The 26,299-nt window shown below is 36.5% G+C and overlaps 35 protein-coding genes and 4 non-coding genes across 40 annotated transcripts, besides 4 other annotated features. All coding sequences in view use genetic code 11, as the record gives it.

Annotated features, from left to right (window-relative positions):
- Window positions 1–21,916: part of a sequence feature (large single copy region; LSC) that runs on past the window's edge.
- Window positions 1–26,299: part of a sequence feature (JLB, junction IRB-LSC) that runs on past both edges of the window.
- cemA (chloroplast envelope membrane protein) lies at window positions 111–803 on the forward strand. The gene has a single exon. The coding sequence runs from the start codon at window positions 111–113 to the stop codon at window positions 801–803; it is 693 nt and encodes a 230-aa protein (YP_009421753.1).
- On the forward strand, window positions 1,032–1,994 carry petA (cytochrome f). The gene has a single exon. It carries the CDS (start codon window positions 1,032–1,034, stop codon window positions 1,992–1,994), a length of 963 nt encoding a protein of 320 aa, YP_009421754.1.
- Window positions 2,894–3,016, reverse strand: psbJ (photosystem II protein J). Its single transcript has one exon. The coding sequence runs from the start codon at window positions 3,014–3,016 to the stop codon at window positions 2,894–2,896; it is 123 nt and encodes a 40-aa protein (YP_009421755.1).
- psbL (photosystem II protein L) lies at window positions 3,142–3,258 on the reverse strand. The gene has a single exon. It carries the CDS (start codon window positions 3,256–3,258, stop codon window positions 3,142–3,144), a length of 117 nt encoding a protein of 38 aa, YP_009421756.1.
- psbF (photosystem II protein VI) lies at window positions 3,281–3,400 on the reverse strand. Its single transcript has one exon. It carries the CDS (start codon window positions 3,398–3,400, stop codon window positions 3,281–3,283), a length of 120 nt encoding a protein of 39 aa, YP_009421757.1.
- Window positions 3,411–3,662, reverse strand: psbE (photosystem II protein V). The gene has a single exon. It carries the CDS (start codon window positions 3,660–3,662, stop codon window positions 3,411–3,413), a length of 252 nt encoding a protein of 83 aa, YP_009421758.1.
- Window positions 4,877–4,972, forward strand: petL (cytochrome b6/f complex subunit VI). The gene has a single exon. It carries the CDS (start codon window positions 4,877–4,879, stop codon window positions 4,970–4,972), a length of 96 nt encoding a protein of 31 aa, YP_009421759.1.
- On the forward strand, window positions 5,140–5,253 carry petG (cytochrome b6/f complex subunit V). The gene has a single exon. It carries the CDS (start codon window positions 5,140–5,142, stop codon window positions 5,251–5,253), a length of 114 nt encoding a protein of 37 aa, YP_009421760.1.
- On the reverse strand, window positions 5,374–5,447 carry trnW-CCA. Its single transcript has one exon. It is a non-coding gene; the product is annotated as a tRNA-Trp (tRNA).
- Window positions 5,587–5,661, reverse strand: trnP-UGG. Its single transcript has one exon. It is a non-coding gene; the product is annotated as a tRNA-Pro (tRNA).
- On the forward strand, window positions 6,042–6,170 carry psaJ (photosystem I subunit IX). Its single transcript has one exon. The coding sequence runs from the start codon at window positions 6,042–6,044 to the stop codon at window positions 6,168–6,170; it is 129 nt and encodes a 42-aa protein (YP_009421761.1).
- On the forward strand, window positions 6,536–6,736 carry rpl33 (ribosomal protein L33). Its single transcript has one exon. The coding sequence runs from the start codon at window positions 6,536–6,538 to the stop codon at window positions 6,734–6,736; it is 201 nt and encodes a 66-aa protein (YP_009421762.1).
- Window positions 7,032–7,523, forward strand: rps18 (ribosomal protein S18). Its single transcript has one exon. The coding sequence runs from the start codon at window positions 7,032–7,034 to the stop codon at window positions 7,521–7,523; it is 492 nt and encodes a 163-aa protein (YP_009421763.1).
- On the reverse strand, window positions 7,746–8,105 carry rpl20 (ribosomal protein L20). The gene has a single exon. It carries the CDS (start codon window positions 8,103–8,105, stop codon window positions 7,746–7,748), a length of 360 nt encoding a protein of 119 aa, YP_009421764.1.
- On the reverse strand, window positions 8,790–8,903 carry rps12 (ribosomal protein S12; one of the parts in which the record gives this gene). Coding sequence (YP_009421720.1) covers window positions 8,790–8,903 — 114 coding nt within the window.
- clpP (ATP-dependent Clp protease proteolytic subunit) lies at window positions 9,037–9,687 on the reverse strand. Its single transcript has one exon. The coding sequence runs from the start codon at window positions 9,685–9,687 to the stop codon at window positions 9,037–9,039; it is 651 nt and encodes a 216-aa protein (YP_009421766.1).
- Window positions 10,202–11,728, forward strand: psbB (photosystem II 47 kDa protein). Its single transcript has one exon. It carries the CDS (start codon window positions 10,202–10,204, stop codon window positions 11,726–11,728), a length of 1,527 nt encoding a protein of 508 aa, YP_009421767.1.
- On the forward strand, window positions 11,897–11,998 carry psbT (photosystem II protein T). The gene has a single exon. The coding sequence runs from the start codon at window positions 11,897–11,899 to the stop codon at window positions 11,996–11,998; it is 102 nt and encodes a 33-aa protein (YP_009421768.1).
- On the reverse strand, window positions 12,071–12,202 carry psbN (photosystem II protein N). The gene has a single exon. It carries the CDS (start codon window positions 12,200–12,202, stop codon window positions 12,071–12,073), a length of 132 nt encoding a protein of 43 aa, YP_009421769.1.
- psbH (photosystem II protein H) lies at window positions 12,306–12,527 on the forward strand. The gene has a single exon. The coding sequence runs from the start codon at window positions 12,306–12,308 to the stop codon at window positions 12,525–12,527; it is 222 nt and encodes a 73-aa protein (YP_009421770.1).
- Window positions 13,361–14,059, forward strand: petB (cytochrome b6). The gene has a single exon. The coding sequence runs from the start codon at window positions 13,361–13,363 to the stop codon at window positions 14,057–14,059; it is 699 nt and encodes a 232-aa protein (YP_009421771.1).
- petD (cytochrome b6/f complex subunit IV) lies at window positions 14,940–15,464 on the forward strand. Its single transcript has one exon. The coding sequence runs from the start codon at window positions 14,940–14,942 to the stop codon at window positions 15,462–15,464; it is 525 nt and encodes a 174-aa protein (YP_009421772.1).
- rpoA (RNA polymerase alpha subunit) lies at window positions 15,682–16,701 on the reverse strand. Its single transcript has one exon. The coding sequence runs from the start codon at window positions 16,699–16,701 to the stop codon at window positions 15,682–15,684; it is 1,020 nt and encodes a 339-aa protein (YP_009421773.1).
- On the reverse strand, window positions 16,768–17,199 carry rps11 (ribosomal protein S11). Its single transcript has one exon. It carries the CDS (start codon window positions 17,197–17,199, stop codon window positions 16,768–16,770), a length of 432 nt encoding a protein of 143 aa, YP_009421774.1.
- On the reverse strand, window positions 17,376–17,489 carry rpl36 (ribosomal protein L36). The gene has a single exon. It carries the CDS (start codon window positions 17,487–17,489, stop codon window positions 17,376–17,378), a length of 114 nt encoding a protein of 37 aa, YP_009421775.1.
- infA (translational initiation factor 1) lies at window positions 17,590–17,913 on the reverse strand. Its single transcript has one exon. The coding sequence runs from the start codon at window positions 17,911–17,913 to the stop codon at window positions 17,590–17,592; it is 324 nt and encodes a 107-aa protein (YP_009421776.1).
- On the reverse strand, window positions 17,993–18,403 carry rps8 (ribosomal protein S8). Its single transcript has one exon. It carries the CDS (start codon window positions 18,401–18,403, stop codon window positions 17,993–17,995), a length of 411 nt encoding a protein of 136 aa, YP_009421777.1.
- rpl14 (ribosomal protein L14) lies at window positions 18,543–18,914 on the reverse strand. The gene has a single exon. The coding sequence runs from the start codon at window positions 18,912–18,914 to the stop codon at window positions 18,543–18,545; it is 372 nt and encodes a 123-aa protein (YP_009421778.1).
- On the reverse strand, window positions 19,024–19,425 carry rpl16 (ribosomal protein L16; one of the parts in which the record gives this gene). Coding sequence (YP_009421779.1) covers window positions 19,024–19,425 — 402 coding nt within the window.
- On the reverse strand, window positions 20,519–20,527 carry rpl16 (ribosomal protein L16; one of the parts in which the record gives this gene). Coding sequence (YP_009421779.1) covers window positions 20,519–20,527 — 9 coding nt within the window.
- Window positions 20,672–21,346, reverse strand: rps3 (ribosomal protein S3). The gene has a single exon. It carries the CDS (start codon window positions 21,344–21,346, stop codon window positions 20,672–20,674), a length of 675 nt encoding a protein of 224 aa, YP_009421780.1.
- On the reverse strand, window positions 21,407–21,853 carry rpl22 (ribosomal protein L22). Its single transcript has one exon. The coding sequence runs from the start codon at window positions 21,851–21,853 to the stop codon at window positions 21,407–21,409; it is 447 nt and encodes a 148-aa protein (YP_009421781.1).
- Window positions 21,916–21,917: a sequence feature (JLA, junction LSC-IRA).
- Window positions 21,917–26,299: part of a sequence feature (IRA) that runs on past the window's edge.
- rps19 (ribosomal protein S19) lies at window positions 21,952–22,167 on the reverse strand. The gene has a single exon. It carries the CDS (start codon window positions 22,165–22,167, stop codon window positions 21,952–21,954), a length of 216 nt encoding a protein of 71 aa, YP_009421782.1.
- On the reverse strand, window positions 22,253–22,627 carry orf74 (hypothetical protein 74). Its single transcript has one exon. It carries the CDS (start codon window positions 22,625–22,627, stop codon window positions 22,253–22,255), a length of 375 nt encoding a protein of 124 aa, YP_009421783.1.
- On the forward strand, window positions 22,364–22,438 carry trnH-GUG. Its single transcript has one exon. It is a non-coding gene; the product is annotated as a tRNA-His (tRNA).
- rpl2 (ribosomal protein L2) lies at window positions 22,494–22,925 on the reverse strand (one of the parts in which the record gives this gene). Coding sequence (YP_009421784.1) covers window positions 22,494–22,925 — 432 coding nt within the window.
- On the forward strand, window positions 22,600–23,013 carry orf137 (putative protein 137). Its single transcript has one exon. The coding sequence runs from the start codon at window positions 22,600–22,602 to the stop codon at window positions 23,011–23,013; it is 414 nt and encodes a 137-aa protein (YP_009421785.1).
- rpl2 (ribosomal protein L2) lies at window positions 23,589–23,978 on the reverse strand (one of the parts in which the record gives this gene). Coding sequence (YP_009421784.1) covers window positions 23,589–23,978 — 390 coding nt within the window.
- Window positions 23,997–24,278, reverse strand: rpl23 (ribosomal protein L23). The gene has a single exon. It carries the CDS (start codon window positions 24,276–24,278, stop codon window positions 23,997–23,999), a length of 282 nt encoding a protein of 93 aa, YP_009421786.1.
- Window positions 24,445–24,518, reverse strand: trnI-CAU. The gene has a single exon. It is a non-coding gene; the product is annotated as a tRNA-Ile (tRNA).
- On the forward strand, window positions 24,840–25,631 carry ycf2. The gene has a single exon. The coding sequence runs from the start codon at window positions 24,840–24,842 to the stop codon at window positions 25,629–25,631; it is 792 nt and encodes a 263-aa protein (YP_009421787.1).

Genomic DNA, 26,299 nt, shown 5'->3' on the forward strand with positions numbered 1-26,299 from the left:
TTGTTATAGAATTTTTGCTTCAAAGAAAAGAAATATCATATATATTCAGCAAATGAAATAGAGTCGGCGAATGAAGCGGATTCATTAACAACTCAATTTACAGATCAAAAATGAAAAAAAAGAAAGCATTGCCTTCTTTCTTATATCTTGTATTTATCGTACTTTTGCCCTGGGGAGTCTCTTTCTCTTTTAACAAATGTCTGGAACTTTGGATTAAGAATTGGTGGAATACCAGGCAATCCGAAACTTTCTTAACTGATATTCAAGAGAAAAGGATTCTAGAAGGATTCATAGAATTAGAAGAACTTTTTCTCTTGGACGAAATGATAAAAGAGAAACCGAAGACACATGTACAAAAACTTCCTATAGGAATACACAAGGAAATAATACAATTGGCCAAAATAGATAATGAGGATCATCTCCATATCATTTTGCATTTCTCAACAAATATAATCTGTTTGGCTATTCTAAGTGGTTCTTTTTTTCTGGGTAAAGAAGAACTTGTCATTTTGAATTCTTGGGTTCAGGAATTTTTCTATAACTTAAATGATTCAATAAAAGCTTTTTTTATTCTTTTAGTTACTGATTTTTTTGTTGGATTTCACTCCACCCGCGGTTGGGAACTACTAATTCGTTGGGTCTACAACAATCTTGGATGGGCTCCTAACGAGCTAATTTTCACTATTTTTGTTTGTAGTTTTCCTGTGATTCTAGACACGTGTTTGAAATTTTGGGTCTTTTTTTGTTTAAACCGTCTATCTCCTTCACTTGTAGTCATTTATCATTCAATTAGTGAAGCATAAACTCACTCATTTGATTTCCTAATATTAATCAAATTAGCATATTTCTTCCTTTAGAAAGAAAGCCCTTTTCCTTTTTAACAAAATTCTTTCTATTTCTACCTGCTCAAGGTATTCATCATTCTAGTACAACTATTGCAGTAGAATGACAACAGACTCGTGTATAGGGAACTAGATTAGCTTAGCTACCTATCTAATTTATTGTAGAAATTCCGGGATCCGCGATTGGACATGGAAAATAGAAAAACTTTTTCTTGGTTAAAGGAACAGATGATTCGATCGATTTCTGTATCGATCATGATATACGTAATAACTCGCACATCTATTTCAAACGCATATCCCATTTTTGCGCAGCAGGGTTATGAAAACCCGCGGGAAGCAACTGGACGAATTGTATGTGCCAATTGCCATTTAGCTAATAAGCCTGTAGATATTGAAGTTCCCCAAGCAGTGCTTCCTGATACTGTATTTGAAGCAGTTCTTCGAATTCCTTATGATATGCAGCTGAAACAAGTTCTTGCTAATGGTAAAAAGGGAGGGTTGAATGTGGGTGCTGTTCTTATTTTGCCCGAGGGATTCGAATTAGCGCCGCCCGACCGTATTTCTCCTGAGTTGAAAGAAAAGATAGGAAATCTCTCTTTTCAGAGTTATCGTCCCAATAAAAAAAATATTCTTGTGATAGGCCCAGTTCCCGGTAAGAAATATAGTGAAATTGTCTTTCCCATTCTTTCCCCCGATCCCGCTACAAAAAAAGACGTTCATTTCTTAAAATATCCCATATATGTAGGGGGAAACCGAGGAAGGGGACAGATCTATCCTGATGGTACCAAGAGTAACAATACGGTCTATAATGCTACGTCAACAGGTATAGTAAAAAAAATACTACGTAAAGAAAAGGGGGGATATGAAATATCCATAGTGGATGCGTCGGATGGACGCCAAGTGATTGATATTATACCTCCCGGGCCAGAACTTCTTGTTTCAGAGGGGGAATCAATCAAGCTTGATCAACCATTAACAAGCAATCCTAATGTAGGAGGGTTTGGTCAGGGGGATGCAGAAATAGTGCTTCAGGATCCATTGCGCGTCCAAGGCCTTTTGTTCTTCTTCGCATCTGTTATTTTGGCACAAGTTTTTTTGGTTCTCAAAAAGAAACAGTTTGAAAAGGTTCAATTGTACGAAATGAATTTCTAGATCCTGGGATTTCTTACCATCAAGTTAGAAAAAAGCCTCGATTTCTGGAATTCCTTATTTCTATCTCATGCAAAAGAAGAGGATCCAAGGCAAAGACGAGAACAATAAAAGCAACAAGTCCTTTTAGGAGGAATTGTGGGTCTTCTTAATCCTCTATTGGGCACAAGAAAAAGGCTTTTTTGCCTTTTTCTTGTGTCGATTCTTCTTGTATCGAAGTAAGAATCATTTTTCTTCTTATTTGTTTTGTCAAAGATTACTATTTATTCTTTATTCGGGTCTGTCTTTTGGACTTCCTTTGCTTAGGTTCGGGCGCGGTAGTGGACAAACAGAGGGAAAGAAAGTATGGCGGGGGACAAATTTCTTGTGAGCAAATAGAATTGCTTGACTTTTTCAATTAAGTTCAACTTTGAACTTACAGAAATTTTGTAAAAAAAAATCTATACCCTCCCATGGAAGGGTGGTTTTTATTTTTAGGCTAGTTGAGTAGTTTTGATTAAGGTTTTATTAGTTTATTACTCTAAACTAAATCAACGATTTGCAGGATACTTCCTTCATGGAATAAAATACTGGATCCTCTCCCCTCTTTCTTGTTGCTTCATAAGAGTGAATCCATTTTATGGGCGAAAGGCGGGGGCTTTAAATCGACCGATGGATTGCTTCACTCACTAACATCATTAACAAACAAAAGAATAAATAGAGGGATTCCAACCATCAGAGCAAAGGTTTTCTCTTTGTTATTTTTACAAATAGAAATAGGTAACCAATTTCTAGATTATGGAATAAAACCGCGTTATAACAATAAGAATTCCGCGGGCCCTTTCCGCTCTAATCAGATAAAGGGGAGTAAGGACCCGCTAAGTTCCTACTTTTTCATGTTTACAATCTGGATCCTCCGATTACTATAGAGATGAACCCAATCCAGAATACGAACCGTAAAAGAAAACACCTATTAAACCAATCACAAGAATACCAGTTACAGTACCTATCAGCCAAAGAGGAATTCTTCCAGTAGTATCGGCCATTTCCCCTACTTTCCTCCACATTTTCTCAAGTGGTCATGCTAGAGACAAAAACAGTCATGGATAGTTATAAAGATGGTATCCTTCCAAATGGGATAAGAGAATTCTTACTACTCTCTTTCTTTCTCTCAATTGAAGAAGTAATTGGAAAATAAAACAGCAAGTACAAAAATGAGTAATAAACCCCAGTATAGACTGGTACGATTCAATTCAACATTTTGTTCATTCGGGTTTGATTGTGTCATAGTTCTATAGTTGGAATTTGGTTTATCGTTGGATGAACTGCATTGCTGATATTGATCCCAAGAAAAAAACCGTGGGTACAGCTAATCCGTGAACAGCCAGCCATCGCACTGTAAAAATAGGATAGGTTCGATCTATGGTCATTGGGGGCCTCCTAAAAGGATCTACTAAATGCATCTAGTTGTTCTAAAGAATTAAAACGTTCGGTTATTAATGGAATTCCTTGTCGGCTTTCCGTGAAATACTCGTTTGGTCGAGGACTTCCAAACACGTCATAAGCTAAACCCGTACTGACAAATAACCAACCCGCAATGAATAGGGAAGGTATAGTAATGCTATGAATAACCCAGTATCGAATACTGGTAATAATATCAGCAAAAGAACGTTCTCCCGTGCTTCCAGACATGCTGAGCTCCCAAAATTTTTATTCAAAAAAGGAATTGATTCCGTAAAAGATGGGATCCACCAGTAAATAGAAAATTACTGATATTTCATCCTTGTGAGATTGTCAATTTTGTACCAAAGGTGTATTTTGAGTATACCGAATTAGTATAGCTATCCTTCCTATGGCACAGCAATCCAGTTTTGCTTGGTCCCGAAACAGAATTCCTTTTTTCTCTTTTTTGTTCCTTGTCTATAGGAAAATTACATGTTATTCAAGGCATCAATAGAACCCCACAATTTTTGGGGTCCTACTTATTTTCATTGTCTTCGGAATAGTAGAATAATTTAATTTGGAATAGCGGCCAAGATCTTGGGAAAACCTAAGTTAATGATTAATAAGATAAAGAATTTAGGAAGGATATTCTCATATTGACGCAATACAAAGATAAGTATATGCAAAATCTATCCCTTTTTAGTTAAAGGAATTTAATTGGTTAGCATAAAATAATATCTAATAAATAGAAAATCGAATAGTGGATAATCCGTTATGAAAGAAACGGAATACATTCTTTGAAGAATCAAGATTCGTAATCAATCCTTGTCTTGTTTGTTGGATTAGGTCTAACTTTCTTGACCAAACAGCAAGCATGGAACTTTACAAGAAGAACTTAAAAGAAAAGGATAATTGAAGTAACTTCGAATCAACTTTTGTTGGGGTTCAAAAAACGAATAAAAATAAATAAAAAAAAAGTAAATTCAAGGAATAGTTCCCTTTTTGAGGGGGCCCCTCGGGGGTCGTGGAATGCTTTTCTTCTCCTCTTATTCCATATGGAATACAATGAGTTAAAATAAGAAGGAATAGGGGAATATTCGACCGTTTGCTCCAAAAAGAGGATGAAATCCATCCTATTAAAAAAGAAATAATCCGAAATAGAAAGAATTTCTTTTTTCAAATTAAATTCTTTATTTATCTTTTATTCCAAAATTCCCCCGAAAATCCAATTTCATTTTTCAATGGCGTTAGATGATCTAGTTCTTAATATTATTAGTTTACTTAACTGACAGATTTCACAACAAATCTCTTGATTCGGAATTAGGGACTCATGTTACGTCTGATGAATCGATTTTCTCTTTTTTTTACACTTCTGTATCTCACTCTATCTTGAACTTAAACTTAGGTAAGTGCTTTACCAACATTATGTAGTGTAGTAAAAAAAAATGGAATTTAACCCCTTCATGCTTACTATAACTAGTTATTTCGGTTTTCTACTGGCTGCTTTAACTATAACCCCAGCTCTATTTATTGGCTTGAACAAGATACGTCTTATTTGAAATGAATTGAATGAATAGAAGAATCTTTCTTTTGGATTCCTGGTACTCTAGACTCTTTTCCACACTAATGACCAATTCTTTTCTTGGTCATTGAGATTCGTGGGTAGTTTAGACTATTATTTAGAGATAGATCGTACCTCTTTTTTTATCCCCTCGAACAAATCGAAATGATTGAAGTTTTTCTATTTGGAATCGTCTTAGGCCTAATTCCTATTACTTTAGCGGGATTATTCGTGACTGCGTATTTGCAATACAGGCGTGGGGATCAGTTGGATCTTTGATTGAGTAATATTTCTTTTTTGATTGACCTCCTCTCTGGTCTGGAGGAGGTCAAATTGGAGTTGCAATTCTACTTTGTTTTTTTTTAAGTTATTTTAGTTTCGACATAAGATATATGGAATCACGCTCTGTAGGATTTGAACCTACGACATCGGGTTTTGGAGACCCGCGTTCTACCAAACTGAACTAAGAGCGCTTTCAAAACAAAAAAAAGAAAATCCTTTTCTATTCCTAACGTGTCTCACGTCCGTATAGTATCCACAAATTCAAGTTATACCCACTTTACTTTAATTGATCTCCCCACTACTGCCCATAAAGAAGAGATAATTAATAGGTAGGGATGACAGGATTTGAACCTGTGACATTTTGTACCCAAAACAAACGCGCTACCAAGCTGCGCTACATCCCTTTTCCAAATTGTTGTACAATGCCATTGTACACAATTCCTTTCTTGTTTTCCACATCGTAATTTTCTTCTATTTCTTTATTCATATAGAACTTTCTTGTCATTTCTTGTTTTTGGTCTCATATAATCAAGGAAGGGTATAAACTAAAATCCAGTCAAATTTCACCTATAAAAGAAAGACTACTATTCCTTAGTAATGTATAGGAAGAAGGGGTCATCTTTTTTAGGGATAGGAAAATCTCGTCTATACGGTTCATTCTATATATATAGAATATTTATTTTGTTTTTTTAGTTAGGAATTTCGCCTAAACAAAAGAAATACAAAGGATCTTGGGCAAGAGTATCTGATCATATATGTATTCCAATACCGAAGGAGGATTTTCAATGCGGGATATAAAAACATATCTCTCTGTAGCACCCGTGCTAAGTACTCTATGGTTTGGGGCTTTAGCAGGTTTATTGATAGAAATCAATCGTTTATTCCCAGATGCTTTGTCATTCCCTTTTTTTTAATTCTAGTTATTCCTATGCAAGAGATAGAATTCTTCGTGACATGACGAAAATTTTCCCTTTTTGAATTCTTTTTTAGTATATGAAGCAAAAAGAAAGAAAAGATGGATAAGGATTGTATTCTTTAATTATTTATCTATGTTTTATTACTTAATTTATGATTTACGAATTTCAAAATTTTTTTTTATTCTATTGGATTGGATTTGTTCGAGAATTCGAAGAATTACAACAAAATCTTTAGAAATCACATTTTTAGTTAGGAACTTCTATGGATTTTATTCTTCTTCTTTTCTTGGGATCCAAAATAGAAGAATAAAAGAATAGGTATAAGAATTAAGTTAAGTCGATCCAAAAAGGAAAGGAGGTTCATGGCCAAGGGCAAAGATGTTAGAATCCGAGTTATTTTGGAATGTATTAGTTGTGTTCGAAAGGGTACCAATAAGGAATCGACGGGGATTTCTAGATATAGTACTCAAAAGAATCGCCACAATACGCCCGGACAATTAGAATTAAGAAAATTTTGTCGTTATTGTCGAAAGCATACCACTCATAATGAAATAAAGAAATAGGAGCATCGTGTGTTCGATTTTTCCAAAGAACAGAAAGAGTAAGAACTTCTTATTAAATATATAGAACATAGATAGAATACAAAATACAAATCAACTAATCTGATTTTAGGTAGATATTATTTCATATGTATAGAGGGTTTTTATTTTTATATATTTGGATTTTATATATTTTTATATAGTATATTAATCAAATAATATATGGACCAAAGAAAGACTACTTCTTCTGGTTCTGGATAAAAAATTAATAAAATAAAGAAATCTTTTTTTTTTCAAATTTTTAAATAAGGAATAAATCATGTATATATCTAAACAACCTTTTCGTAAATCTAAGCAACCCTTTCGTAAATCCAAACAACCTTTTCATAAATCTAAGCAACCTTTTCGTAAATTCAAACAACCTTTTCGTAAATCCAAACAACCTTTTCGTAGGCGTTCTCGAATAGGCCCGGGGGATCGAATTGATTATAGAAACATGAGTTTAATTAATCGATTTATTAGTGAACAAGGAAAAATATTATCCAGACGAATAAATAGATTAACCTTGAAACAACAACGATTAATTACTCTTGCTATAAAACAAGCTCGTATTTTATCTTTCTTACCATTTCGTAACTATGAGAATGAGAAGCAATTTCAAGCCCAGGCAATTTCAATAATTACTGGTCCTAGACACAGAAAAAATAGACATATTCCTCAATTAACACAAAAGTTCAATTCCAATCGAAACTTAAGAAACTCCAACCAGAATTTAAGAAACAACAATCGAAACTTAAGTTCCGATTGTTGATGTTTTATTCGAAAGGCTCAGACTCATATATAAAGAAAGTAATCCAATTTTGATTCTTGTGTTTGTTATAAGAAAGAAAAATGGGAAAAAAGAAATAGTTTTTTTATTTATTGCAACATGCTCGTTGATTCCTACCACTTAATCTTAATTTATTGTATCTTCCCGGAGTTCCCTCTCCGGGAATTCGGTTTTAATTATTCCTGTATATTACTTTTTTATCCTTTAATTGATAGTCCTTATTTTATTGGAAATCGTGTAAAGATTATTTGGATTTGATACAGCTACTTGTGCAAGCATTTTACGATTAAGAATCAATTCCTTCTTGGACAGATTGTGTATTAATTTACTATAACTATTGAATACGTTATATACCCGTGTTGCTGCGTTTATCCGAGTGATCCACAAACGACGAAAATCCCTCTTTTGCCTGCCTCTATCTCGATGAGAAGAAACAAAAGCTCTTCTTACTTGTTGAGTAATCATTCGATTAAGTCTTAAATGAGCCCCTCTAAAGTTTGAGGCAAATGAACGCATTTTTGTTCGTCGTCTCCGAGCTATATATCCTCGCGGAACTCTGGTCATTGAATCAAATTAACCTTAATGAATAACTAATGATTTCTCTTCTTTTAACCCTCTTTTTTCCCATTAATAACTAAACGGATTATTCCGATATATAAAATATTAATTCCAATGGCTTTTGCTACTATAACCTTCCCAACCACGATTTTTTATTCTATTCAGTTATTTCGCATAGAAATAACAAATTCTAACGATACTAAAAAAACAGTGGGTTCCATCGTTTTTATGGTTCCCTTTTAAACGGCGAGGCCCTCTCTATACACCGGAGCCCTTTCTTTCATTTCATCAAAAGGTATTGTGAACTTGTATAGTTCACATTCTTTGGCTCTACCTATCCATTATAGAGTGAATAACTCTTTTCACAATAAGAGTTATTCATACAGTGACGGTATTTAATTATGAAAGTTGGCTAAGTAGCTGACCCTTTAGTCCGTTCTTTTAAGATAAAGGAGCATAAGCCTTTTTCTTTTTATTACTATTTCCTCCGCTTAATGGATAACCATTTGTTACCAATGGGGGAATTGCTTCTTCCAATCTAGATGATTGGATTTGCACCAAAGGAAACCATAAATTCCATATACCATAGAAATCTAGGATAGAGCTTCTCTATCCTATTCATTGGTACCGATCATGGATACTTCACAAATTTTATTATTTGTTTGAACTCATGATCTGAACGAGTCGCACATACACCCTAGCACATGTTCCTCGACGCTGAGGACATCCCTTAAGCGCGGCCGATTTTCTAGCATTTCGTATTGGCTGTCTTGCATTTCTAATAAGTTGTTTAACCGTTGGCATGTCGTATGTATATATAAAATGGATTGGTTTAGATCGATCTTAACCTGATGATTCATCATCATGAAGTATTTCTATTTTCTATAGCATAAAACCCGAATTTAGGTTTGAAATAAATTTACAAGGAATCCACCCACTACCAATCCTTAAACATTTCTGGAAACCACACTGGATCAGTATCGCAGTGCTCGTCAATCATTTCATCCCCTACAATATCGACAAGTCCATAAGCTTTGGCTTCGTCTGCTGACATAAAAACATCCCTTTCCATGTCTTCGGATACAACCCAAAAAGGCTTGCCTGTTCTTAGTGCATAAACCCTTGTGATCATTTCGCGAACTTTGTGTAACTCTTCCACTTCTAGTAAAAATTCTGGTGTCCTTGCCCGATAATAAGCACTAGCAGGTTGGTGAAGCATAATCCTAGCGTGAGGGAATGCTATACGCTTGGTGGGTTCTCCTCCAAGCAGAATGAAGGAGGCCATGGACGCGGCTATTCCGAGGCATATTGTATATATATCAGGTGTCACCGTTTGCATCGTATCAAAAATCGCCATTCCTGAGATTAGCCACCCGCCAGGGGAGTTTATAAACAAAAAAATATCGCTATTTCCATCTTCTATACTGAGATATACCATCAGACCTGTAATATGATTCGTGATCTCGCAACGAATCTCTTGACCTAAAAAAAGTGTCCTTTCTCGATACATAACATTGTATAAGTCAACCCAAGTCGCTTCTTCATCTCCGGGAATCCGGTAAGGTACTTTTGGAACACCAATGGGCATATTAGATTAATATTATTAAATTTAAGTAAAAAAACTACACTTTAATATGGAAACGTAAGAATGGAAGAGAAAGAAAGAATCCGCAGTTTATTATCTTCATTTTTTTCTTATTCTATAAGAATACTATAGATTCTATTAATACATAGATTGAAATAATACATAGATTGAAAGATTCTACATATAAGGAAGGTAAGACAGATTGAATAAAGAAAAAGGAATCCGTGATTCGAATGATAAACAAAGAGGGATGAAGGATCTATTCTTCGTTTTTCCAAATAGCCCAAGCTACCCATTGCATATTGGCACTTATCGAGTATAGAATAGATCTGCTTCTCTTTCTTCTTACAAACAGAATTGGCTTGTTATTTTTAATGGAATGAAATAAATATTCACGCTTTCTGACATAGAATCCCCTAGAAGGGTTAGGTACATAGAATATGTATGGACAGTCTTTTCCAATGCGATAAAATAAAGCGACATCGTGTCTATTTTTCTTTGCTAAAGGGGTATTTCCATGGGTTTGCCTTGGTATCGTGTTCATACTGTCGTATTGAATGATCCGGGTCGATTGCTTTCGGTGCATATAATGCACACAGCTCTAGTTTCTGGTTGGGCTGGCTCGATGGCTTTATACGAATTAGCGGTTTTTGATCCCTCTGATCCTGTTCTGGATCCAATGTGGAGACAAGGTATGTTCGTCATCCCCTTCATGACTCGTTTAGGAATAACGAATTCGTGGGGTGGTTGGAGTATTTCAGGCGGAACTGTAACGAATCCGGGTATTTGGAGTTATGAAGGTGTGGCAGGTGCGCATATTGTGTTTTCTGGCTTGTGTTTCTTGGCAGCTATCTGGCATTGGGTATATTGGGACCTAGAAATATTCTGTGATGAGCGGACGGGAAAACCTTCTTTGGATTTGCCCAAGATCTTTGGAATTCATTTATTTCTTGCAGGGGTGGCTTGTTTTGGCTTTGGTGCATTTCATGTAACGGGTTTATATGGCCCTGGGATATGGGTGTCCGATCCTTACGGACTAACTGGAAAAGTACAAGCTGTAAATCCTGCGTGGGGTGCAGAAGGTTTTGATCCTTTCGTTCCGGGAGGAATAGCTTCGCATCATATTGCTGCGGGTACTTTGGGCATATTAGCGGGCCTATTCCATCTAAGTGTCCGTCCGCCTCAACGTCTATACAAAGGGTTACGTATGGGCAATATTGAAACTGTACTTTCCAGTAGTATCGCTGCTGTTTTTTTTGCTGCTTTCGTAGTTGCCGGAACTATGTGGTATGGATCAGCAACTACCCCAATCGAATTATTTGGGCCTACTCGTTATCAGTGGGATCAGGGATACTTTCAGCAAGAAATATATCGAAGAGTTAGCGATGGGTTAGCCGAAAATCTTAGTTTATCAGAAGCTTGGTCTAAAATTCCCGAAAAATTAGCCTTTTATGATTATATTGGTAATAATCCGGCAAAGGGGGGATTATTCAGAGCAGGCTCAATGGACAATGGGGATGGCATAGCTGTTGGATGGTTAGGACATCCCATCTTTAGAGATAAAGAAGGACGCGAGCTTTTTGTACGTCGTATGCCTACTTTTTTTGAAACATTTCCGGTAGTTTTGGTAGATGAAGAGGGAATTGTGAGAGCGGACGTTCCTTTTAGAAGAGCAGAATCCAAATATAGTGTTGAACAAGTAGGCGTAACGGTGGAGTTCTATGGTGGCGAACTTAATGGAGTAAGTTATTCTGATCCTGCTACTGTAAAAAAATATGCGCGGCGTGCTCAATTAGGGGAAATTTTTGAATTAGATCGAGCTACTTTGAAATCAGATGGTGTTTTTCGCAGCAGTCCAAGGGGTTGGTTCACTTTTGGTCATGCTACCTTTGCTTTGCTCTTCTTTTTCGGACACATTTGGCATGGCGCTCGAACCTTGTTCCGAGATGTTTTTGCTGGTATTGATCCAGACTTGGATGCTCAAGTGGAATTTGGAACATTCCAAAAAGTTGGAGATCCAACTACAAGGAGACAGGCAGCCTGATACCACATTGCTATGGTATCTTTCACCTCTCTTTTTTGTTTGATTTGACATGAGGAACATCTCCTGTCCTTTCTTTGACTCTTTTTCTTTTTTTATATGGGAAATGATCCCAAATGATAAGTGAATAGGTGTGGAAGTTATAATTGTAAATAAACCAGGATCGAATCTATGGAAGCATTGGTTTATACGTTCCTTTTAGTTTCTACTTTAGGGATAATTTTTTTCGCTATCTTCTTCCGAGAACCACCTAAGGTTCCGACTAAGAAATGAAATTTTAATTGAAGGAAAGAAATAATTTAATTGAAGTAAGAAGTCCCCCGGAGGGGAGACTTCTTACTTCAATTAGTCCCCGTGTTCTTCGAATGGATCTCTTAATTGTTGAGAGGGTTGCCCAAACGCGGTATATAAGGCATACCCAGTAAAGCTTACAAGTAAACCAGATATGGAGATGGCGACTAAAGTTGCTGTTTCCATTTTTATAGAATTTCAAGATTACAATGGATCTATGAAAAGATCGTGTATTTACAACTACAACGGAATAGTATACAAAGTCAACACCAATGATTAAATAGAATTTATGGCTACACAAACCGTTGAAGATAGTTCTAGACCTAAGCCAAAACGGACTGGCGCAGGTAGTTTATTGAAACCCTTGAATTCGGAATATGGGAAAGTTGCTCCGGGTTGGGGGACTACTCCTTTTATGGGGGTCGCAATGGCTTTATTCGCGATATTCCTATCTATAATTTTAGAAATTTATAATTCTTCTGTTTTACTGGACGGAATTTTAACGAATTAGGTTTCTATTAACTAAAACTATGACTTCATAGTTTTTCCATCCAAAAAAAGCCTTTCTACTTTAAGCTCCACATTTCTAGACATTCTGGTAGTTCGACCGTGGATTTTTTTGTTTTGGTATCTCTGGAATATGAGTGTGTGACTTGTTAGAATTGATCCTATTGATAATACATAGAAAGGGCCTGTTATCTCTATCAAGATGATTCTAATTCGTCGGATATTATTTATCCTAGTATCTGGAACACGAAATACATAGAGTGGATCAAAAAAAAAGGAACTATGATTCATACTCACTATTTAGACCTCGCAACCAGACTTAAAAAAAAATTCAAGTAGTTCTTAATAAAAAAAGAAATTTTCTTCCTTCCAATTTTGTTTGCCCAAAAGAGAACTCTTTTCTCTTTCAATAAATGATCATCAAGCGGTTCTTATTCGAAGAACCCTTGCCTTTTGTTTATCTTGAGACTCAATCATCGTGGCTCTAGTATGAATCTAAGGTTTTAATTGAACTGATTCATAGGATCGCAACAAGATAATTTCTATCAGAAAACCACTAGAAATTTTTATTTTATTTTTTGACTAGTCAAAAAATAAAATAAATAAAAAATAGGGAAGAGAAAAGTCAAGAGGCCTCTAATGATCAACATAAGGGAAAGAAAGACAGATGAGCCAACTTGAGATTTTTTGGCATTATTATCACAAAGAAGAAATTCTGGATTTTTCTTATTTCATATCTTCAAGGCAAATCGATCCAATACCGTGGCTGATGGAGTTTTGAACCTTTTTTTCTAATATCCGTTGAAAATTTGTGTATTTTTGCTTGAGCCGTACGAGATGAAATTTTCATATACGGTTCTCGGAGGGGGAGTCGGGCTAGTTACCTATCTCAATAAAGTATATGATTGGTTTGAAGAACGTCTTGAGATTCAGGCAATTGCGGATGATATAACTAGTAAATATGTTCCTCCTCATGTCAACATATTTTATTGTTTAGGGGGAATTACACTTACTTGTTTTCTAGTACAAGTCGCTACCGGTTTTGCTATGACTTTTTACTACCGACCCACCGTTACAGAGGCTTTTTCCTCCGTTCAATATATAATGACGGAGGCCAACTTTGGTTGGTTAATCCGATCGGTTCATCGATGGTCAGCAAGTATGATGGTTCTAATGATGATCCTGCACGTATTTCGTGTGTATCTCACAGGTGGATTTAAAAAACCCCGTGAATTAACTTGGGTCACAGGCGTGGTTTTGGCTGTATTGACTGCATCATTTGGTGTAACTGGTTATTCTTTGCCTTGGGATCAAATTGGTTATTGGGCAGTCAAAATTGTTACAGGTGTACCCGAAGCTATTCCGGTAATAGGGTCCCCTTTAGTGGAATTATTACGTGGAAGTGCTAGTGTGGGCCAATCCACTTTGACTCGTTTTTATAGTTTACATACCTTTGTACTACCTCTGCTTACTGCCGTATTTATGTTAATGCACTTTCCAATGATACGTAAGCAAGGTATTTCGGGTCCTTTATAGGGAAGGCATATCATAGAGAATTCTAATTCTCATATATCATATCGGGTAGGTTGTGGTATTTCATTGCTACAAACATGGGTTATTGTAAAATAAGACATGTCATTTGGATACTTCTCTTCAACTTCGAAGTATTTTTATACAAATAGTTGAAGTGAATTTTACGAAAGAAAATAAGGCGGATTATGGGAGTGTGTGACTTGAATTATTGATTTGGCCATGCAGATAGAGAATTGGATCTGCCACATTAGAATTCACGACCAAAGGTGTCTCCGCATCCAATCAACACGTAAGTCCCCTATCTAGGAAGGATAGGCTGGTTCACTCGAGGAGAATATTTTCTATGATCATACCCCAACCATGTCATCCATGAACAGGCTCCGTAAGATCCTATAAAGTATAAATGGAATAAGTCATGTGATATGATCCAATTCTATTTTTATTACACTTACTTTTTATTATAGTATGGAAATGCATTCATTTTCTTTGCATCGATTTTGATCCGCAATACTATCGGAGTAAAAGAAGGGATCTAAGGAAGAACGCAGGCTAAACTTTTTGATTTTTTATTAGTAACAAGTAAATACTTTGTTTGGACATAAGAAACTTGCGATATCGAGGGGATAAACACCAACTAATCAAGAGACAATCCACAAAGCAATTGATCATGATCAAATTTGTAAGCCCACTTGGATATTGAGCATTTAAGCATAAGAATAGGATTCTTTTCAATGAGTAGTTATAGGCGCAACTTCGGAAAAGATAATTTGATAAAGCTTTTCTTACCTTGAGTCATTGAGTCATTATATACCCTATTCTATTGTGGATCCTCCACGGTCTTATTTCTTTCATTCTTGCTCGAGCCGGATGATGAAAAATTCTCATGTCCGGTTCCTTTGGGGGATGGATCCTAAAGAATTCACCTATCCCAATAACAAAGAAACCTGACTTAAATGATCCTGTATTAAGAGCAAAATTAGCTAAAGGGATGGGACATAATTATTATGGGGAACCCGCGTGGCCCAACGATCTTTTATACATTTTTCCAGTAGTAATTCTAGGTACTATTGCGTGTAATGTGGGTTTAGCGGTTCTAGAGCCGTCAATGATTGGTGAACCAGCGGATCCGTTTGCAACTCCTTTGGAAATATTACCCGAGTGGTACTTCTTTCCCGTATTTCAAATACTCCGTACAGTACCCAATAAGTTATTGGGCGTTCTCTTAATGGTTTCTGTGCCAACGGGCTTATTGACAGTACCCTTTCTAGAGAATGTCAATAAATTCCAAAATCCATTTCGTCGCCCAGTAGCTACGACCGTTTTTTTAATCGGTACTGCAGTAGCTCTTTGGTTAGGTATTGGAGCAACATTACCCATTGATAAATCCTTAACTTTAGGTCTTTTTTAGTTTAGGGATTTTTCGAGTTGATTCATTCCACCGCGAAGTCCCCTGCATGGGTATCTAGGAAATAGTTACTTCCAAGTGAATCTTCCCTAGATACCTAAAATCTATTTTATTATGATCCATTTCGCGAAAATATAGATTGTGCCAAAGATGCAAAATTGCTTTCTTTTTTCTTTTTATTCTAACTCAAAAAAGAAGAAGAGGAAAAAATTGCAATGATTTAAAGCGAGAACTTGTTCTTAGGTAAATCAATTGGGAGATGCTTCTCTAGAGTGTCCCATATCAGTTTTCCATCTTCCATACGAAAACTATTAATTCGCATAAGATCTTCTTCAGTCTTACTCAAAAGGTCCAATAGTGTATGTATATTGGCCCTTTTGAGACAATTATACGTTCTAGAAGGCAATTCTAATTGATCAATAAAAATACAATTCAATGGAATTCCTTTTTTGTTTTTCTTTAGATTAGTGAATCTTTTTTGAAAGGTTAAAAGGGGTGGAGTTAACCTGTTTTTATTTTCTTCGAAACTAGTGCCCTCTTCCTCTGTGTGTATAAAAGGAAGAAATAAATCAATCAAATTACGAGAAGCTTCATAAAGCGCTTCTTTAGGAGTTAAACTTCCATTCGTCCATATTTCTAAAAAAAGTATCTCGTGTTTTTCATTTCCATTCCCACAAGAAAAAATACTATAATTCACATTTCGAACAGGCATGAATACAGCATCTATAGGATAACTTCCATCTTGAGAGTTCTTTCTGAGTTCCGTATGATATCCGCGATCTCTCTTGATCTGTAACTCAATACAGAAATCAACGGGCTCTCTCAAGTTAGCTATAGGTTGTGTCGTATCAACGATTTCTACGGAAGGCGGTAAGATTATATCTTGAGCGGTTATGTATCTAGGACCTTTGACGCAAATTGATGCGTCTCTAACTCCATAGAGATTACTTCTCAATACAATTTCTTTCAAATTTAGTAAAATTTCTTGTATGGATTCTTCAATACCTACTATTGTGGAATATTCATGTGGCACGTTCCCAAATTTGGCGCGTGTGATACATGTTCCTTCTATTTCTCCAAGTAAAGCTCTTCGCAAGGCAATACCGACAGTATCTGCTTGCCCTTTTCTAAGCGGAGACAGAATGAAACGACCATAATAAAGACGTTTACTATCTACTCTTGATTCAACACACTTCCACTCTAGTGTTTGAGTGGATCCTGTTATCTCTTCTCGAACCATAACAGACTAGTATTATTATTTGATCATTGAATCGTTTATTTCTCTTGAAAGCGGTTTCATTTTTTTTTACAGACGTCTTTTTTTAGGAGGTCGACATCCATTATGCGGCATAGGTGTTACATCGCGTATACAACTTAACCGTACACCACTTTTAGCAATGGCTCGTAATGCGGCATCTCTTCCGCTACCAGCACCTTTTACCATAACTTCTGCTCGTTGCAAACCCACTGTACGAATAGCATCTACTGCTGTTCTTTGACCAGCATAGGGTGATGCTTTTCTTGAGCTTTTGAATCCACAAGTACCTGCGGAGGACCAGAAAACGACCCGACCTTGTGGGTCTGTAACGGTTATAATGGTATTGTTGAAACTGGCTTGAACATGAATAACCCCTTTTGTTATTCTACGTGCACTCTTCCGTAAACTAAAACGGGCATTCCTACGCAAACCAATACGCACTTTCTTACGTGAACCTATTTTTGGTATAGCTTTTATCATATTTTATTATCTCATAAATATGAGTTAGAAATAACAAAAAGAAAAAAGATACAAAGATATCCGTTTCGGGTTAAAATATATCCTTTACTTTCCTTTTTTTTTATTTGCAATTTGGACATTTCCGTGGGTACTTTTTTTTTTACTTTATTAGAAAGAAAAGCTTCTTTTTCGAAAGATTACCCCTGTCTTTGTTTATGCTTCGGATTGGAACAAATGACTCTAATTCGCCCACGCCTGCGAATCAGTCGACATTTTGTACAAATTTTACGAACGGAAGCTCTTATTTTCATATATAGGTATTCCTTTCTTAAACTATGAATCTATTCTTTTGGAAAAAATAAGTCTCTTCACTTAAATTCTGAAACTTGGAAGTTATTACCCCAGAAAAACCTAATCCTTTGAATCTTTGGTATCCTTCAAATCTTCAGTATCCTTCGAGTCTTCGGTACGCTTCGAATCCTTATGGGGAAGTCTATAAATTATACGACCTTTGCTGGAATCATAACGACTTACTTCAATTTTGACCCTATCCCCCATCAGTATTCGTATAGAGCTAGACCGGATCTTTCCTGAAATATAGCCCAGGATGATCGTGTCATTCTCTAGGCGAACGCGGAACATTCCGTTGGGTAGGGCTTCCGTAACTAAACCTTCGAAAGTTACTTTTGCTTCTCTCGGGTTTTTTTTTTCTCTCCTATTTTTTTTTTCTGTCATATATTTTTCTCCTATTTTTCTATTTTTATTTTCAAAATAGGAAGTTCGAGATAGAATTTGGGTACTATAGGTGCGGCCATTACCATATATAACATAAAACTTCTCCCCCAATTCTGTTTAGTCGAGCTTCTCGATCTGTCATTATACCTCGAGAAGTAGAAAGAATAGCAATTCCCATTCCGCCCAAAACCTTAGGAATTCCTTGATAGTTGGCATAAATTCGTAAGCCAGGTCGGCTGATACGCTTTAAAAAGGTTCTAGTTCTATATATTCCCTTTCTAGTCTTTCTCCTTTGATGTCGCAAAGTTGAAACCAAGAAATATCTGTTACTTTCCTGATGTTTCCGAACACTTTCAATAAAACCCTCTCGTAGAAGTATTTTAACAATGTTTTCGGTAATATTTGTGGATATTACTCGAACAGTTCCTTTTTTATTCATGTCTGCGTTTCTTATAGAGGTTAGTAAATCAGCAATAGTGTCCTTGCCCATAAGACTCTAATTCTAGGTTCCTCCTAATTTTTCTATAATCAACATGTTTTCCCTTTTCTTTAAATTTAGGATTTTAAAGCATATACGTGAGACACAATCTACTAATTTTTTCTTTGATCTATATCTCGTCTACTAGTATTTATAATACTTCAGGAGCTAATGAAACTATTTTAGTAAAATTCAATTCTCTTAATTCTTCGGCAACCGCGCCAAAAACTCGAGTTCCTTTTGGATTTCCTTTTTGATCAATGATAACTGCTGCATTGTCATCATAGCGTATTATTATACCGTCGTCGCCTTTGAATTCTTTACGTGTACGTACAATTACAGCTCGAATTACTTCGGATCTTTCTAGAGGCATTTGGGGCACTGCGTCTTTGATTACAGCAATAATAACATCACCAATACGAGCATATCGCTGATTACCAGCGGCTCCTATGACTCGAATACACATCAATTTTCGAGCTCCACTGTTATCTGCTACATTTAAAAGGGTCTGAGGTTGAATCATATTATTTTGATTTCCATTTGTTATTTCAATGCAAAAGGATGAAAGAAATATTGTCTTTCCAGAAAGAAAAACCAGGGGTTTTTTATCTTCAATACTCCTTTTTTGGGTTCTATATCTCTAATCGAAGAAATTGACTTCGTATGGGCATTTTACTGGCAGCTATAGAGATAGCTGCTCTAGCTACAGTTTCGGATACTCCGCTCATTTCATAAAGTATTCGACCTGGTTTAACAACGGCTACCCAATATTCGGGGGATCCCTTTCCCGAGCCCATACGTGTTTCTGTGGGTCTTATTGTAACCGGTTTGTCGGGAAATATACGCACCCATATTTTTCCACCACGACGTGCATATCGTGTCATTGCTCTTCGTCCTGCTTCTATCTGTCTCGCGGTGATCCAAGCGGGTTCAAGTACTTGAAGAGCATATCTACCAAAACAAATATGATTGCCTCGGCAGGATTTTCCATTCATTCTTCCTCTATGTTGTTTACGAAATCTAGTTCTTTTGGGGTTATAGTCGATGGTTCTTTCTTAGTTCCATCTCTACTACAAAACTGGACATGAGAGTTTCTTCTCATCCAGCTCCTCGCGAATGAAATGAGAAAGCGTGCGAATTTCATTTCTCTAATTCCATAATATTCAAAAATATTATAGAAAAATATTATAGATAGGTACACATCAATATATAATAGAAAAAGTTAGGTTTTTTTGATTTTGACTTTCTTAAAAAAGAAAAATAAATATATAGTCAAGAAAGAAGATCTAGAATATATCAAAATTCAATATTTATATAAAATGTAATCCTTCCTTTTTTTGAATCTCCTTTTTTTTATTCTTATTGAATCGTGGTAAAGTATTCTAATCCAATAAGGATTTCGCGGGCGAATATTTACTCTTTCCTGTCTTATTTGTTAATTTAGAACCTTATCAAATAAAGCAATTTTTTTGGTTTGTTTCGCCATCCCACCCAATGAAGTGTTAGGATTCTTTCCAAAAAAATCCTATGTAGTCATAGGTTTTGTCGTTCCCACAGCTTCTCCTTTAATGGTTAGGTTTGAATCCTGCAATGGAGCTTCCAAAAAATTTATTTCCGAGTCAATTTTCTCAGTTTTATTAACCCGGCTGCTCTTTATTTATTGCTTTATATTTGTTGTTTCAAAAGTAAAGTTACGATTTCGAATTCTCTCTTTTTTTTTTTTTTTTAGAATTTTATTATATTGATGCTTTATCACATTGCCTTTTTTTTATGATGTAATTCATAGACCATACACATGGGAATCCTATATCTTTCTTATTCTTCTTCCTTCTATCTATCATCCCTCCTTTTATCCACATCCCTTTAGTTTTGCTTCACAGCCTAGAATCAGGTTTCTTTTGTAGAGAAAAAAATGCAGTTGCTACAACTATATGATAGATCTACTCATTTTTGATAGATGTATTTATTCACATAGTGACTGTTTCTTAGTTAGGATCTCGACAATACGAAGCAATAGGTTGGTTATTAGTTAATTTTCTATCATTACTAAGTTTTTTTCTATTTTTAGTAGGGTTCAGACAATTTTTTTTTATTTTTGACCCTAAAGAAAAAACTAACGAGTCACACACTAAGCATAGCAATTATATTAAAAGATTTATTAATTTTCATTAAATCTTATAGAAAGAGGGATACTTTCTTCTTTTTTTTAGGGATTTTTGGAAAAACAAGGTTCTTGTCTTTTTTATTCTATCACTGGGCGGAATGGGAAGACATGGTTAGTTATTCTTCTTCTACGAATATCCAAATTTTGACACCTAATACTCCATAGATAGTTCGAATTGGATAGCAGCAATAATCAATTTTAGCGCGAATTGTTTGGAGGGGTAGTCTACCCTTTTTGATGCATTCGGCACGTGCAATTTCTTTTCCTGCTAGACGACCCGCAATTTGGATTTTTATTCCCTTTATATCCGCTTTTTTAGTTAATTCAATAGCTTTTTTCATTGCTTTTCGGAATGAAACTCTATTTTTTAATTGGAAAGCTATATATTCCGCAAGAATATTAGGTTGTCTATAAGGTTCTTTAACCTTTTCGATAGCAATATTAAGTCTCTGGTTTACAGAATTAACTTCCTTTTGGAGATCTTTCTCTAATTCTTCGATTGCTCCCTTTTTCTTTAATAAATTGGGGAATCCAATATGGATTATGACGTGGATTGTATCGATTTCTTTTTGAATTTCTATATGTGTAATTACTTCAGAACTTGAGTCTGATTCCATTTTTCTATTCGAGCCTTTTTTCCTATTCTTTTGTATATAGTTCTTGATACAATTCCGTATTTTTTTATCTTCCTGTAGACCTTCAGAATAATTTTTTGGTTGTGCGAACCAAAAGGAATGGTGATTTTGGGTTGTACCAAGTCTGAAACCGAGTGGATTTATTTTTTGTCCCATATTTTTCTATTATATTTCTTTTTTTTTACTGGGAATCGAAATTTTAGATTGATCTAAAGATTATTTAGATTTCTTTACTATATTTAGTACAATTGTTATATTACACATCGTTTTTTTTATAGAATAACTACGTCCTCGAGCTCGAGGTCTGAATTTTTTCATAATAGTACTCCTACTGACTTCGGCTTTAGTGATGAATAAATTTGTTTTGTCGAAATCCCTATAATGAGTAGCATTTGCTGCTGCCGAATAAACCAACTTTAAGATGGGATACGATGCTCGATAAGGCATGAGATTCAGTATCATAACGGTTTCCTCGTAGTAACGCCAGCGAATCTCATCTAGAACTCTTTGTGCTTTGAAAACAGACATATGTATGCGTTTTTGTGCTTTGAAAACCCGTTCGAATTTAAGTAGACGATCGGTTGGAACTTTTCTTGCGAGTTTTCTCAGCCCCTTCTTCTTCTTTATCCTAGGGGTATACTTTACCAATTTGAAACTTGTCATAAATAAGGTTATTACCCGCCTATCTTTATTTTATTTGATTATTTGAATCCTATAACTATCAATTTTGTTTATTCTGAATCTTTCTATTCTGAATTCAATTAACGACGAGATTTAGTATCCTTTCTTGTACTTTCATAACTCGTGAAATGCCGAGTAGGCACGAATTCCCCCAATTTGCGACCTACCATAGGATTTGTTATGTAAATAGGTATATGTTCTTTTCCATTATGAATCGCGATTGTATGGCCAACCATTGCGGGTAGAATGCTAGATGCCCGGGACCACGTTACTATTATTTCTTTCTCCTCCTTCATATTGACCTTTTCGATTTTTGCCAATAAATGACGAGCTACAAAAGGATTCGTTTTTTTTCGTGTCACAGCTGATTACTCCTTTTTTTCATTTTAAAGAGTGGCATCCTATGTCCACTATCTCGATCGAGGTATGGAGGTCAGAATAAATAGAATAATAATGAATGGAAAAAAGAGAAAATCCTTTAGCTGGATAAGGGGCGGATGTAGCCAAGTGGATCAAGGCAGTGGATTGTGAATCCACCATGCGCGGGTTCAATTCCCGTCGTTCGCCCATCGCATTATTGCAATTTCCAAAAATGCAATTTTCCATATTCCTAGTTACGTATTTACTTACGGCGACGAAGAATAAAACTATCACTATATTTTTTCCTTTTCCTAGTTCTTCTTCCAAGCGCAGGATAACCCCAAGGGGTTGTGGGTTTTTTTCTACCAATGGGGGCTTTCCCTTCACCACCCCCATGGGGGTGGTCCACAGGGTTCATAACTACCCCTCTTACTACGGGGCGTTTACCTAGCCAACACTTAGATCCGGCTCTACCCAAACTTTTTTGGTTCACCCCAACATTACCCACTTGTCCGACTGTTGCTAAGCAGTTTTGGGATACCAAACGGACCTCCCCAGATGGTAATCTTAAAGTGGCCAATTTACCCTCTTTTGCAATCAGTTTCGCTACAGCACCTGCTGCTCTAGCTAATTGCCCACCCCTTCCACGTGTGATTTCTATGTTATGTATGGCCGTGCCTAAGGGCATATCGGTTGAAGTAGATTCTTCTTTTTTATCAAAAAACCCCTTCCCAAACTGTACAAGCTTCTTCCAAAGCATACGGCTTTCTAGATGTATATGACGATCTCTAGACAGATGGATCTTATATGAATCGTATGATGAAGTACCACATGAGTGGATATATAGAAAAGGAATCCAAATCCGCCGAATCGCTCATGTTATGATCTTCTACATCCTAGGTCTCCGCGTTCCGTCATCTGGCTTATGTTCTTCATGTAGCATTCAGATCGAATGACTCTATGAAATTACGTCGATACTTCCACATATTATGGGTAACGTAGGAGACATCCCTATTTTCACCCGGGGGTCTTAATTACCACTGCTTAGCTTTCAATTCGCCTCTGACCATCAAATTAAATGTGAATAACCCGTCCTCCTCTCTTTGAAACAAGGGGCGCTTCCGGTTCTGTGCGTGCTTCAAACAATTTTGTCTTCTCCATATTACCATATCTCTAGAGTCAATAATTTTCTATGAGGAACTACTGAACTCAATCACTTGCTGCCGTTACTCAACAGTTTTCTGTTGAGGTCTATCCCGTAGAGGTAGTCAAATTGGATCAGTGATCGATTTCTAGGTTTCGTCGTAAACCTAATTGGTTACTTCCAATTACGTAAATCAATAGTTCAAACCGCACTCAAAGGTAGGGCATTTCCCATTGATATAGGAACTTTTGTACCAGAAACAATAGTATCTCCAATTATAGCCCCTCTGGGATGTAAAATATATCTCTTCTCACCATCCCCATAGTGTATGAGACAAATGTATGCATTTCGATTAGGGTCGTATTCTATGGTTACGATTCTACCAGATATGTCTTTTTGATTCCGTCGAAAATCGATTTTACGGTATAGGCGCTTATGACCTCCCCCTCTATGCCTTGCGGTAATGATTCCTCTGGCATTACGACCTTTACCACAACGGTGCCGTCCATGGATCAATTTATTTCGTGGATTGGATTTCACTTGCCTGTCTACGGTTCCCTTGCGTGTGCTCGGGATAGGTGTTTTGTATAAATGTTTCGCCGTATTATTAAGTATTCTCCTTTAGTTCGTTTCTCTATCTAGAAGTGGAATAGAATAACCCGGTTGAAGGGTAATGATCATACGTCTGTAATGCATTGTATGTCCCAGAATAGGTCCCATTCTTCTACCCTTTCCGGGTAGTCGATGGCTATTCACAGCTACTACCTTAACACCAAAGAAGAGTTCGACCCAATGCTTTATTTCTGTCTTAGTGAATCCCGATTCGACATTAAAAGTATATTGATTCTTTCCCAATAAACGAAGACTCTTTTCTGTAAATACTGCGTATTTGATTCCATCCATAAATCGACTTTCCCTCCTATGCTCTGAGTTCCAGTATCGATAAGAATTCGAGTTCTTATTGTTCTTATGTTATGGTATGAATATACCATACCAATTCGTTATGTATGGATGATGGATGAGATTCCATGGATAGAGAGCCAGTTCCAATAGACCGTTCCCGTTCGCGTGCATCCAGCAGGAATTGAACCCGCAAATTTACCAATTATGAGTTGGGCGCTTTAACCATTCAGCCATGGATGCTTAACAGGGATCATCGTACATCGTAAATAACCAATTTTCATATAGAAAGACATATCATAGAAAAATGAAATCGAAAATATTCGGAGATGGCAAATATTCGGAGATGACTATGAAAAAACCTCTCCGGATCCTCGAATTGAAAGAGAGATTGAGAGGGATCAAGAATCCTAATTCTCGCTATTTGGAATGGATCCAATTCTATTGAGTCTGACCCATAGTGATCATTTCTCTTTAGCAAAGAATGACCTTGGTTATCAAAGGATTGAACAACCGAGATCCATTTACTTATGATACCTAGTTGACATTGCTAACAAGGATCTAATGAATTATGAGTTTAATAGATCCTCTTTAGCAGAAAGACGTATATTCCTTGCTCATTATCAGACAATCACTTATTCCCAAACCTCGTGTGGGGCTAATCGTTTTCATTTACCATCTCATGGAAAACCCTTTTCGTTCCGCTTAGCCCTATCGGGTATTTTAGTGATAGGTTCTATAGGAACTGGACGATCCTATTTGGTCAAATACCTAACGAAAAATTCCTATTTTCCTTTCATTAAGGTACGAGGGCTTCTTATTCCACAAGAACGAAAGCACCTTTTCATTCTTTCATATACTAGGGGTTTTTACTTGGAAAAGACAATGTTCCATACTAAAGGATTCGGGTCCATAACCACGAGTTCCAGTGCACTAGATCTTGTAGCACTTAGCAACGAGGCCCTATCCATTAGTATTCCACATAAGAAATCCATTATAGAAACTAATACAATTAGATTAGCTCTTCATAGACAAACTTGGGGTTTGCGAGCCAAGATAAGACCGGCTCGGGATCATGGGACCCTTTTCTATCAGATAGGAGGGGATCTTGTACAAAATAGACTTCTAAGTAATAACCCCATAGATCCTATATCTATCTATATAAAGAGGCAATCGTGTCAGGAAGCGGCTTTTTCTTTGGCCAAACGGTACTTCGAACTTGGAACGAGCATGAAGAGATTAACGAGACTTCTTTCTCTTTTGAGTTTTTCTGGCGGACCGGTCGCGCAAGATCTTTGGTCTTCCCCCGGAACCGATGAAAAAGTGGGTCGCTTCTTATGGACTCGCTCAGAATGATTCTTCTCTATCTATAGTTCATGGCCTATTAGAAGTAGAAGGTGCTCTGGTGCAATCCTTACCGACAGAAAAAGATTGCAGTCGGGTTGATAATAATCGAGTGCCATTACTTCGTCGGTCCGAACCAAGGAATCCGTTAGAAATGTTTTGAAATGGATATTGTTCTCTCTTTGATTAGGGATGCTATATGAAAAGAAGTGGAGTTTGAAAAAGGGAACGGAATGGTCAAACCGGAACTGCTAGAGGAACGAATTTTCAATAGCATAACTTGGGCTCCTAGAATATGGGGCCCTTGGGACAATCTATTTGATTGCAGGGACAGGTACGCTGAATATGACTGGGGATTTTCCTATGGGTATTGGAGCGGGTCCAAGCAGATTAAAGAGGATGAGTTGTCAGAGACTGCTATTTATTCGAATTATTTCTGGTATATTTATCATAAAAAGGGGGAGGTGCAAGAGACTGATTCGGACTTCTTGCAGAGTGGAACAATGCAGTACCAGACACGAGATATATCTTTCAAAGAAGAAGGCTTTTTTCGAATAAGCCAATTGATTTGGGACCTTCGGATCCATTCTTTTTCCTATTCAAAGATCAGGCCTTTGTCTCTGTGTTTTCACGTCGAGAATTCTTTGCAGATGAAGATGAAGAGATGGCAAAGCGGCTTA

The sequence above is a fragment of the Miscanthus floridulus genome, assembly GCF_019320115.1.
Source record: "Miscanthus floridulus complete chloroplast genome, cultivar PI295762".
Lineage (NCBI taxonomy): Eukaryota > Viridiplantae > Streptophyta > Magnoliopsida > Poales > Poaceae > Miscanthus > Miscanthus floridulus.